A 12997-nucleotide genomic window follows, 5' to 3' on the forward strand; every position below is an offset into this window, starting at 1 on the left:
GTCCTACTTATCACATCGGATGACGTCGGACGTCGGAGGAGGTCCTCGACGACGGCGCATCGACGTCATCGACGCAGGACGCAGACGCCGAAAAAAGTTTCCGAAGCAGCACAGCTGTGGTGATTACATGTCATAGATATGGAATACGTCGTCGGACCATCCCATCGAAAGAACGTTACCAGGTAAGAAAGTAACTTGTTCTTTGTGAGCACCATATACTAGCATGTCCCATCTTGGTGGAGACGTCCCATTCTAATGTTTCTAAATGGGACATTTTTAATCACTGCCACCCTGCACCCCCTTTTTTATTAGTCCTATTGATAAACTGGATAGTATAATCCTCTGGAACCAACCAGTGCACGAGAGCCTGGGATGACTCATTGATAAACATACAATCCAGCTCATGCTCTTCAATGAAGTCGTATATATCATGCATGTGCCTAACTGTGGACCTAACTGCCGTTTTAAATGGTCCTTTTGTCAGTCTTATTGGATCAGAGTTGTTTGTATCCATATCTTTTCCTATACGCAAGTAAGTGATTTTATTCAGGGACCGGAGTGTAAGGTGACCCCTGTCATTATTTAGTTCCCGCAACACAGGGCCAATAACCAGGGGTAACCTCATAGTTCCGTTCAGTCCACTGTCTAACTTAAACCACTAAAGACTCACAGTGCCCAAAACGTAGCACACAATACATTTTCAAATTCTTCGGGCAGCGTTTCCCGCCAGTCGCTGTGTCCAGTCCGTAAACGGGCTTACGTGAGCCAGTTAAGGCTTGGGTCGCCCCCTGCGTGAGGCGGCAAAGCTGAACACCACGACTAGTGCTGGGGCATGTAGTTTCAGCTCCTGATAATCAATCCACCTCCCTTCAAGTTAGCGCGTTTTGGGTGGAAATGACAGATTACAGTTCCCTCCCTCTCAGGCCAGACCCTCTCCTGGTACAGCAAGGGGGGAGCAGTGATCAGCCCTCCGCGGAGAAGCTAGCCCTAGAATCTTGGTCCTTGAGCAGGTAACGCTTCAGCATCTGCAGTTGTCTCTGGACAACCTGGAAATCATCCAAAAAGCCAGGAGTCGGGCTACTCAGAAAATGTAGTGGACCCACTGAAATGCATGCTAGACCACGTTCTATCATTCTCGGCTTATTTAGCGAGATCAAGCGTCCAGGTGGACACGTGTTGGACATACCTGGTGGCCTTAGGGGCATACAGGAATTCGGACAGGTATTCCTTTTCGTCATCCAACCGGTGGTGCAAAGACATCTAGTGGGGCTAACAAGACTTTACCCACCTGTCAGGCGCCCGCACCCAGTCTGGGACCTTTATGTCTTGACTACAGTAGACATCATATTAGTCACTCTCAAGACAGCAGTCCTGGTGGGGGATCACCTCGGCTCGCAGAATCAGCGAGATTCAGGCTCTAGTGGCTACGGAGGCATACACTGTTTCATCGGGACATGGTGGTGCTTCGCACTCATCTTAGGTTCCTCCCAAAAGTTATCTCCCACTTTCATCTCAATGAGTAGATCGTGCGCCCCACCTTCTTCCCTAATCCAGCTTTAAAGTTCTACCTGGCCAGGACTAAGTACTTCTGCAGATCAGAGGCTTTATCTGTCACCTTCGGAGGATCGAAACCAGGCAAGCAAGTGTTCCAGGCAACTGTAGCCAGGTGGATGGTCGCGCCCATCCTCAAGGTGTACACGGCACAGCTCAAGGAGGTCCCAAGTGACATGCACACCCACGCAATCAGGGCCAAGGCAGTAGCGGACGCTTTTCAGCACCATGTGCCATGGTAGGTGATTAGCAGGGCAGCCACATGGGCCACCCCATCAACCTTCTGCAAGCATTACTGTTTGGATACCAGCACTCTGGCTGACGCTGCCTTCGGGCAGACGGTTCTGCGTAACCTGTTTGCATAGAGAAACCAATCACTCTCCTCCCCCAGGCTTTCTAGTCGGTGGTAATCGCCCATGCAGGAAGGAGAAAGGGGGACGGGACATAGGAGTAATTAAGTGTTACTCACTGGAGTGACTAACGTACTCGTAGTCCTTGGTCCCCTTTCCTGCATACGTCCCACCATCCTTCCCCCAAAAGAGCAGGGTTGTTAAACGATCTAATACAGCCAATGTGTCAAAGGGGACTGAGGTGTGGTGTTGGTGGGCAAGGTTAAAGGGGCACATGCTTTCTGGTGAAAAAGGTTCTGGTCCCGTCCCGTCCCAGGAGGAAAGGGGACTAAGGGACTAGGAGTATGTTAGTCACTTCGATGAGTAACACTTAATTACTGTTACAGTGATTTATACTGGGCACCGCTACCAACCAAGGGCAGTCTCCAGATGCTCTCACGTGGCTCTGCAAGCTAGAGGACGGGGTTGGTTAGTGGGGAAAGAGTGATGGGATAGATCCATAATCTTGAGAAACTGGTGTCTGTATGTGTTAGCTTGCAGATGGTTGGTTGCATGCACTGGCTTATGGTATCCGTACATGTAAGGTCCAATGACTGGGTTGTTTCTATGTGGAAGTTTGTTATGTAGGAGTGTGTCTGTGTTTTATGTTTAGATTGGATGTTATTTCAGGTTGTGCACACTGGCTTGGTTTATCCATATCGGTAAGGTTCAGGGTCCAGGTTTGTTGTTGTAAGCTTGTGTTATTTGTGTTGGGTGTGTGTTAGGGTATAGGTTGGCTAGCCCAGTGGGTGTGTAATGTTTTTGGTGGTGTGCTGGAGGAAGCAGGAGTGGGATGGTTAGTACATTGGCTACTCTCTAAGTTCTTCTATGTGGCTAATCTACACAATTCTATATGATGATGGGCATGACTAAACTTCACAATTCTATCTAAATGTGACGCATAACTAAACTTCACAAATGTATTAAAGTGCTGTATGGAACACATTTATTTTAAAGCTATGTTCAGTTATTACACTTTGAATGCAGAATGGGTAACAGTATGTATACATTTTAGATTTCTTTTAACTTGTAATTTCTTTTAATACTTTTAGAGGCTATAAAGCAATCTAATATCTAAAGGATTTATGAATGTATACACTGGATATGTAATTCAAATACTGGAAAATTGATTTATGTACATTTATTTGGATACCACTTTAATCTGTTGCTTCTTGTGGAGGAGAAACTTCTTTTTGTAAACCTATTTCAAGTGGCAATACATTGTAAGTAAGATGAGTTTGTATTCAGAATTGGCTTGTATTGTCTATGGATTTGTAGAGTGCAGCTGAAGCCAAAAAGGCATCAAAGCGCTAACAGCCACTGTTAGGGGAGGAAAAAAATGACTCACTCAGAAATCAAAGAGGCATGTCTTTCGAAACTGTAGATGGTCAGCCATATCTCGAAGATAGGTTGGTAGGGAATTTCACATTGTGGATGCCAGCACAGAGAAAGAGCGTCCGCACGCTCGTGCCCTGTTAGGGAGAATTATCAGAAATGTGCTAATTAGCTTCTACCTTAGAGACCCCCAGCTCTTTTGCTGGACTTTAGGACTTTTATATTTTGTCAGGAAGAGAGTGAGACCTTTTTCCCCACTCTCTCGTGTATTTTTATTTGATTTAAACACTGTGTCTTTTGATTTTGGAGTCTGACAAACTCCATAGGCATCCTCTTTTTACATTGTGACACCCAGCACCATCAGTGCAGTGTCACAGAGAAGTCCATTGGATTTCTGCTAAGGTTTAATTACCTTATCTTGCATAACTACTGTTTCCAAGAGCAGTAAACTACAATTAATGGCTGGTGGCAGTGGTTTACTTTTTACTACCATCGAGTGTTTTTACCGCAGGCTGCATTCGCAGCAGCGGTACAGCACCCACGGGTGCCAATTTTGTCAAAATGGCCCGGTCTTCTTTTATTGCCATTTGTTGGAAAGGTCCTTCTTGAGATTTACTCTGTGTGCCAAACCAGGTTTGGTCACTTTGGTCATTTTGACTTTGGCAGGATTCACTGGTGAAGCCCGCCTCTGGCTCCAGCGTGTCTGGCGGGGCAAGAAGCAAGGGAGGTTCCTGCAACTCCCTGTGCTTAGTCTCCTTGGTTACAGGAATGCACCCAAAGGTGATTGTCCGGCTGACTGTCCTTGGAGAGCAGCCACCCTGCTGTGTGAGTGACAGCTAGGCTGCGAATGAATGGGAACGACTTGCATAAAAAGCGCTGTCTTTTGCAAGGAAGGCAGAGTCGACCACTGGATGAAGGAATCCGAAGAGGAACTTGGAAGAGAAGCTTACTGCAACTCCTGGACCATTGGTTTGCCCGGTGAAGCCCTGCTGCAGTGCTGAAGCTCTGAATTCGCCTCGACTAGAGAAGCCCTGCAAAAGACGACTTCTCCCCTTGGGTTGTTGGGACCAATCAACCCCAAGACTAACTCGACTGGAACCCCTCTCTCCGCTGGCTGTACTTCCATTGCCGCTGCAGGAACACCAGAAATGAGTGCATCGTTTTTAAGCAGGACCCGAGCTCCAGGAAGATCTTCCAGATTCCTTCGAAGCAGGACTGACCAAGCCTGAGTCACCTCAACAGAGTGCTCAACCCCAAAAGCAAGAAAAGTCCACAAGGTGTCCAAGAACCGCAGTGGTGCTATTTACAAGAAGCTGAAACCGCGAAGTGCTGCTGATCTGTACTTTGCCCATTGCTGCCGCTGACCTTCAAACCATAGTGCAGTAGGCCCCACGACTGAGGCACAGGAACAACAGGATCTGCAGGATCTACAACAGGAATAGAAGCAAGCTGGAAGCATTTCTTCAGACCTAAGGTGCTGTGAACCACCTCTTAGCTTTGTAGCTTGCTTGCCCTCAGTTGAGACTTGCAAGCAACTCTGCAAAGGGCAGCCAATGCATATTTGCCCTTTCCCATGCCTCCCAGCTTGTGACCCAACAGTGATTTCTTTTTCAACAAAACTCTCTATAACATTGTGCAAGACTTTTGCTTACCTTCAAGAAGTGCCTCAGCTCCCCTAGACTTTGCTCAAGTGACATTGGTTGTCCTGGCTCCCTGAAGACTCTTCTAACCTCACACTTTGTGTTTAACTGTCCCTCCAAAAAGTCATACATACCTTAATTGTATAGCTGGGAAAGGGTTAATCTACATTGCATTGGGGGGTTCAAAAGTGCTTACCTGCTTGAGAAACTTGTTAACCGCGGTTTCCCTCCCTAACCTTTTCCTTCTTGCCACAACTTCAGTATTACAGTTAAAGGGTAATAGGTGATATATATTAATGTTCACAGTGTCCTAGCTATTGAAGTCACCTGAGGGTGTAGGAATTTCTGTGTGCCATCCCAAAGGGGTCTCTACTTACACTCATTCAGTTCAATAAAGTATTTGGAAGTGTATTTTAACTGTTGCATATTGCTCCCTTCTAACAAAGGCTTATTTTAAATCTGACTGTTAAATTAATAAATAATTATTTAATCAAGAAACCTTGAGTATAAGTGTTATTTTAATACATGTCACTGGCAATCTGTTACAACCCTACAGCTCACATTGACTCCTCTTGAGATAAGCCGGGCTGCTCAGTCACTCTACCAACTTGTGTAGTACGGACTTATACCAAAGGTTGGGTTACCTATTGCCAACAGGACAAGGCTGGTGTCGCCTCCCACAGGATTACTACATACAATCTTGCCTAACATGCCCTATGAAAATTCGGAATGCTAAGCAAGATTTGAGAGGAGGACCGAAGCATTCTTGCCGGTTTATAGAGAGTAAGTTTAAAGCATAGATATTCCTCGCCAGTACCATGAATGGCGCGATGTACCAAGCAAAGTATTTTGAACTTAATTTGGCTGCCAGTCGTGATTCAGTGCAGCTGGTGAAGCATAGTCTAAAAATGCGAAAGCCTCGGTGCTCGGAGTGCCAGTCTAGCTGCTGAATTCTATAAAAGATCTGCAGGCTTCCCCAGATAGATGCCGTTGCTGTTATCAATAGAGTGCATGATCGCAGAGGTAACTAAACTACCTTGATTTGGGTCTGTTAAAAGGGGGAATATTTCTCAACACTTTCAGCTTAACAAGCCCATCTAGCACACAAAGGAAATTTGGGCTTCTCTGGATCTAGATGCAAGCAGTTTCACCCCCAGGCTCTTATCCGCCTGCACTGGCTCAGGACAGGGCCCTAGAGAGGCAGGCCAGTAGTCGACACTCCACGAGGCCCCAGTAAAGGGAGAACCAACCACCAGGACCTCAGTTTTGTCGCCATTTAACGTTCGCCAAGTCACGGCCCTCCATTCTCCAATGGAAGACATGCTGTTCCTCAGTTTAGAGGAAGGATCCATGACCGGGGCATTTAAACAAAGCAAAATCTGTGTGATGGTTGGCCAATGGATGCAGATATAAATTAAACAGCAGGGGATAAGGCAGAGCCCTGGGGGACACCCGTTGCCCCCCCGCCCCTTTTGATTCTCTGTATTCATATAAGGAGCAAGGTTTAAAATAAAGGTTGTTAAAATGGCAGTGGTCTGTTCTACAAATCCAACTTAATAGAATACACAAACATTTTAAATTATGCACTGTTAATTGTTGTGGTTTGTAATGCATATTGAACATCTCAAATACTTTTTTTGTTGTTGTTCATGGTCTGTGTATGTGTATAAGGGATTGGAAAAAAAATGTCTTGAAAATTATTTATTGCAAATTTGTCCTCCGAGAAGCAAGTAATATATAGGTGAAATGCCACATTAGTACAGAAGACTCCAATCTTTACTCTGTAACAATGTCTCTGGGCACGTCTTGTATATGTTTTTTTAATCTGTGTCCTTTTTTCCATTTTGTTTCCCTTATTTCAAGCAGTACAGCGTTTACCCCATTATTTGGGCAGCAGGGAGAGGCCATTCTGATATAGTTCGTCTTTTGCTGCGTCATGGAGCTAAAGTCAACTGTTCTGACAAGGTAGGTATACAAAGACTACACTAGATAGCTTTTTATTTTTCGTTTTTAGAACTGTTATTTGAACACAGTCATTTCTGTCTCAGTACATGTATAAGATTATCTTAAAATGGAGTCATCAAGTTTAAAGTGTGTGTAATTAATGCCTTGTTTAAAGACTAAATAAAGAATAATTTAATTTTTTAAAACTGCTCTTTGACAAGGTAAATAGCATCAGCAAATGCAAATCACTGTTAAGGTGATGAAGCTCATTCATTACAAATATACTGGACTAGTGTCATCATTTGGTCGGTAACATAACATTTCATAGCTAGACATGTTGAATCCAGAGAGTGCATGTATGACCATAGAATGCGACTTGTCTACAGTATGAGTTTGTGCACTCCTACAGAACCATGTGTTAGGACAGTTTTTCTGAAGTCCAACTAAGGGCTTGGTAAAACCATTCAACTGTGACAGTACAAGACTCCACTCTTAGTATAAGGCTGTACCAATTTAGGAGGGAGAGAGGGCTGTGGAATCAGTACAAAGAAATGGTATTATACATATGGTCCAATGAAACACTGACACTATGAATTGTAAAAATAAAGGGTTTAAATTATATGCAAACAGAACAAGAGATTCTTGGGTAAGTAAGTACAATCATAAAGCATACAACACATTATAAAAATACAACACTGTGCTTTAAATACTTTGATCAAAGCACATACCTTATTTAGAACACCAAACAGTATTTCTAGGAAAGTCAGAACTTTGTATACACATTCCGTATAGGGCACACCTATTCTTGGGGAGTAAAACCATAAATTACTTTCAGATTACTTTTCAGTAATACAAGTTCTCCAGCATGGGGTCTGGCATGGATTCACATGCTCATGAATATTCCCCGTCGTCAGGCTGGGAATCCTCGGTAAAGAAAAAAACAGTATCAGTTTCGTTTCTGATCTGTCTTTCGTAGTAATAACCAATCACTGGTCTCTGCGTCATACTGACCACAGCCAATGACTGCCCTCTACCTAAGCACCGCCTCTGGCAGCCATCTTCAGATTTTTACTGCACGTTCATGTGTTGGGATCCTCGTGCTATTGCTCTCGAGCGTTAGTGCTATTTTTTCACGTTTTTTCTCAAAAACTTCGTTTTTTTCGGTCAAAAGAGCCTCAAGCTCCACCGACTCTCCATCCGATCAACGGGGACCCGTGTCGGATTCGTCTGCGCCCCTCAAGGGTGAAGATTTCGTCGAGCTACGCTTTTGGAGGACTCCAGAAGCTTCTCAGGCCCGGACATGGCGCAGGAGAAGGGAAGCTCGACGCCCGGAAAGCTGTTCAGGGTCTGCCCTGGATGCCAGCTGCAGAACGTCTTTAAGGAAGGGAAGAGCCCGTCAGGCGAGAAGAAGAGGAAGAAATCCGAGCGGTCTTCTAAGACCTTTGAGGACGCCCCGGCGACGGGGGTCCAACACAAGGCCAAGCACCGCGAGTCCGCTGGCACCGGGAGCGCCGAACTGTCGGGCTCTACGGGCGCCAGGCAGGGCGCACCCTCCCCGGCACCTTCAGCCACGAGCCAACGCTCTGGGTCGGGTAAGAGGAAGGGCGAGCACCCGGCGAAGCTCCTGGAGAGGCCCCGGTCGAGCTCGAAGGCCCCATCGGAGGGGGAGCGAGGCAGTGTCCCCCCCCTCAAGGATAAGGCGGTGAGCGCACCTAAGGTGGTGAAGGCCTTAATCCATCCGGCCAAGCCCTCTATCGAAACTGTCGCGGCGGCCCTGGCTCAGCCTGTGGAGGCTACACCAGTGGCGGCGACCTCGGGGCTCAGAGTCTCCCTGCCACCTCGGAGGGAGTCCTCTTTTGTGCCCATCGATAGGACCCCCGTGAAATCCCCGGCGGGGAAGAAAAAGGGGGGGCAGGGCGTCGTCGTAGATTCGGCTTCAACCTCGGAGGAAGAGCTGATCGAGGTCTTAAGCCACGGCCTTGGCGTGGAAGAAGACCGGCCCGTCGGGATGGATCCCGACGCAGGTGACGACGACATTGTCGAGGGTGCCGACGGGGCCCCTGATCGTCCGTCGGATTCCCCTCTGCCAGCGCTGCAAGACAACTCGGCGGCCATTTTGTTGGCTATACAGTCCTTATGCTCAGAGATAAGGACGAGACTACCGTTGCCGACGGAGGAACCTCTCCCGTCGGGGGATCCTGAACCGGGACCTTCTGGTGTTCCCCCGCCCAAGAAAAGAAGGATTCACCCTCCACCTCCTTTTCAGCCGTCGCGCCCCGTCCAGCCCTCCTCCCCGTCCACCCGAGGGGATGATACGGGGACTGACACGGCAGCGACGGGTACGGACGACGAGGTATACGACGAGGATCTACCGTCGTCACCTCCCACCAGGGCTTCTCCGCCCGACGAGATTGGATCGTTCCACTCCATGATCGCCAGGGCATCCGAGCTTTTCCAACTCTGCCCTGAGGAGAAGAAAAAGGAAGGATTCCTTTATCAACGGCGCGAGGCCAAGAGGAAGACGGTCCTCGCGGTGCCTCTACTGGACGACATTTGGGATGAGGGCCTCGCCCTCCTCAAGAACCCTTCCACGACGCCAGCTAGAAGAGACCGGTACGAGAAGAAGTACCGGGTCCCGGGGGGGGGTGCGGCCTCCACATCGACTTCCCCACCGGACGGCGAGGGAAAGAAATTGGACGCTATGGGACGCAGGGTCATCTCGTCTGCAGCGACGACGATTAAAGCGGCCAACGCCTTGGCTATCGTGGCCCGCTACGACAGGGAGCTATGGTACAAACTGGCTCCCCTGCTGGACTTCCTACCGGACGACAAGAGGGCGGATGCCCTGGAGATCCTACAGGAAGGTGAGGTGGCGTCGGACCACGCCATCACTATTGCGACGGACATCGCCGACACTGGGTTTCGCCAGTTGGGCAACGGCGTGTGCCTTAGGCGGCGTGGATGGCTCAAGGCTACGGACTTCCGTCAAGACGTACAGACCAGAGTCCTGGACATGCCGTTCGATGGGAACAACCTGTTTGGGAAAACAGTGGACGATTCCCATCAGGCCCTTCAGGCCATTAAAGCGGACACTGAGACGGCCCGGGCCCTTGGGGTTCTGCAGCAACGACAGACGCCCTTTCGGAGCAGCGGAGGCAAGGGCGCCTCCAAAGGTTCCGGCGGCGGTTTCTCCACCTACCGTCAAGCGGCCCGCTCGTCATCTCAGGAGGCCTACAGAGGACGAGGCAAGTCTGGCGGACCCCGCCGTCGTCGCCAAGGAGGTCAAGGCGGCAAAGCCTCGTCGAAACAGGATTGAACCGGCCGTGGGGTCGGGCCCCCACCGAAGCACCCCGGTGGGAGGCTGGCTGGCGAGCTTCGTCAGCGTGTGGGAGTCCATCTCCACCGACCGTTGGGTGCTGGACGCCTTAGCCCGGGGCCACGCGCTCGAGTTTCAAAGAAGGTGCCCGCGCGCCCCCCCCGTGGCCAGGAAAGAGCTTCACGCCCCTCAGCTTCTCCTGGAGGTAAAGGCGATGCTCAGGAAGGGCGCCACCGAACTCGTCCCAAAGAGGCTTCGGGGCTCCGGAGTTTACTCGAGATACTTCCTCGTGAAGAAGAAGACGGGAGGATGGCGCCCCATCCTAGACCTGCGACGTCTGAACAAGTTCATCAAGGCGCAGAAGTTCCGGATGGTCACCCTCCAGCACGTCCTGGGTCAGCTGGAGGAAGGAGACTTCCTGTCGTCGTTGGATTTGGAGGATGCCTACTTCCATATTCCCATCCTAAAGGGGCACCGAAAATTCCTCAGGTTTGTGGTCCAAGGGCATCACTACCAGTTCAAAGCCCTCCCCTTCGGACTACGGTCGGCACCCAGGGTATTCACCAAGTGCCTTGCACCGGTGGCGGCGCAGCTGCGCCGCGAGGGGATCCACGTCTACCCCTACCTGGACGACTAGCTCATCCGAGCCAAGACGAGGGAGCTCGCCGTGGAGCACACGGCAAGGACCGTCCAACTTCTCACGGACCTGGGATTCTCCGTGAACTACGCCAAGTCCCACCTGGTACCCGCGCAAAACGCAATGTTTCTGGGAGCGAAGCTCGACACAGTGTCCCTTCTGGCCTCCCCGTCGGAGGAAAGGACCAGGTCCATCCTGGGCAAGGTACAGCGGATGTTGGTTTCCGACGCGGCCAAGGTGAGGTCCATCAAGTCCCTCCTCGGAATGATGTCTTCTTGCATCTACCTCATTCCCATGTGCAGGCTCCGGATGCGCCCGTTGCAGGAGTTCCTGGACGCGCGCTGGATCCAAACGACGGGCGGCTTCGAGGAGAGGATCACACTCGACGAGAGTTTCCGCCGAGCGGTCCGGTGGTGGGGCACCCGCGCGCATCTGACGGCGGGCATGGACTTCCAGACCCCAGACCACCAGGAGACAGTGACCACGGATGCCTCCCTGGAAGGGTGGGGAGCGCACACCGAAAATCTGCACGCGAGAGGCCTTTGGCTCCCGACGGAGAAGTCCCTCCATATCAACGTCCTGGAGCTCCGTGCAGTGTTCTGGGCCCTCAGGTCCTTCCTTCCGTCCCTCAAGGGCAAGGTGGTGAGGATCTTCACCGACAACACCACCACCATGTTTTACATCAGGAAACAGGGCGGAACCAGGTCCCCAGCACTGTCCAAGGAGGCGCAGGACCTGTGGCATTGGGCCGTCGCCCAAAGGATGTTTCTGGTGCCGTTTCATCTGGCAGGGATAAAAAACACCATCGCCGACTCGCTCAGCAGGGAGCTGCGCTCGTGCCACGAGTGGGAACTACGGCAGGATCTAGTGGATCGCCTCTTCCGACGGTGGGGCACACCCCAGATCGACCTGTTCGCGACGGCGACAAACTCCAAGTGCCGGAGGTTCGCCAGCAGGTTTCCCCAGGCGAGGAGCATGGGCGATGCTTTCTCGTTCCCCTGGGAGGGCCTGTTCCTCTACGCGTTCCCTCCTTTGCCACTGCTAATCCGGCTCGTCAACCAGCTCAAGAGGTCACGGTGCAGGATGATCCTCGTCGCACCTGCGTGGCCGAGGCAGACATGGTTCCCGGACCTTCTGGACTTGTCAGCGTCCCCGCCAATCAAGCTGCCGGTGGACGCGGATCTACTCTCCAGGGAAGGAGGCGCCATCCTCCACCACGACCCGAAATCGCTCAACTTGCAGGCCTGGCTCCTGCAGCGCTAGAGTTTGGAGGATACGACATACCGGCCGACTGCAGAGAGGTTCTTGCAAAGGCCAGGGCGTCCTCGACTCTTAAATGCTACGGACACAAATGGAAGAGGTTCTCTGTCTGGTGCCACGCACAGAAGATTAACCCTCTACGGATTACGGCTCCCCAGGTACTGCCGTACCTGCTGACGCTGGCCAAAGCTGGACTGGCACACGCGTCCATCAAGATTCATCTTGCTGCGATCTCCCGATACACCAGAACCACAGGGCGGACGTCCTTGTGGTCTCATCGTCTGGTGAAAGAGTTCAAGAAGGGACTGTTCAGATCGTTCCCGCCGGTGAAGGCTCTGGCCCCGGCGTGGGAGCTCAACGTGGTGCTGACCAAGCTCATGGGACCTCCGTTCGAGCCTCTGCACTCGGCCCCGTTGAAGTTTCTGTCGTGGAAAACAGCGTTTCTTGTGGCCATCACCTCCGCACGACGGGTGGGAGAGATCCAGGCCCTTTCCTGCAAGGCCCCGTACTTGACTTTTCACGACACGAGGGTAGTGCTCAGGACGCACCCCTCTTTCATGCCCAAGGTACCGTCGGACTTCCATCTCAACGAACCCTTGGTGTTGCCTGTGTTCTTCCCGTCGCCTTCGTCGCCGGCTGAGAGGACTTTGCACTCGCTGGATGTGGCTAGAGCGCTGAAGTTCTACGTGGACCACACAAAGTGTTTTCGGAAGACGTCACAACTCTTTGTGAACTTTGGACCTGTCAATCAGGGGAAGGCTCTCTCGAAGGCTTCCATTTCCAGATGGCTCTCCGGCTGTATCATGTACTGTCATCGGTTGGCAAACCGACCGCTGCCTGGCCGTCCGAGAGCCCATTCCACCAGAGCGATCGCAGCTACCACGGCGTTCCTTTCTGGTGTGCCCCTGCTGGACATATGTAGGGC

General features: G+C 50.8%; 1 protein-coding gene across 4 annotated transcripts in view; it reads left to right on the forward strand.

The window, feature by feature from the left end:
* Positions 1-12997, forward strand: part of KIDINS220 (kinase D interacting substrate 220) — a 1499978-nt gene that overhangs the window by 331381 nt on the left and 1155600 nt on the right. For 2 of the 4 annotated variants that reach the window (XM_069606010.1, XM_069606012.1), the window contains exon 7: positions 6779-6880. In XM_069606010.1, coding sequence (XP_069462111.1) covers positions 6779-6880 — 102 coding nt within the window. The remainder of the gene's footprint in view (positions 1-6778; positions 6881-12997) is intronic. The other 2 variants (XM_069606011.1, XM_069606013.1) reach the window with 1 other exon arrangement.

The sequence above is a fragment of the Ambystoma mexicanum genome, chromosome 4p (genome assembly GCF_040938575.1).
Source record: "Ambystoma mexicanum isolate Mex_15411 chromosome 4p, UKY_AmexF1_1, whole genome shotgun sequence".
NCBI lineage: Eukaryota > Metazoa > Chordata > Amphibia > Caudata > Ambystomatidae > Ambystoma > Ambystoma mexicanum.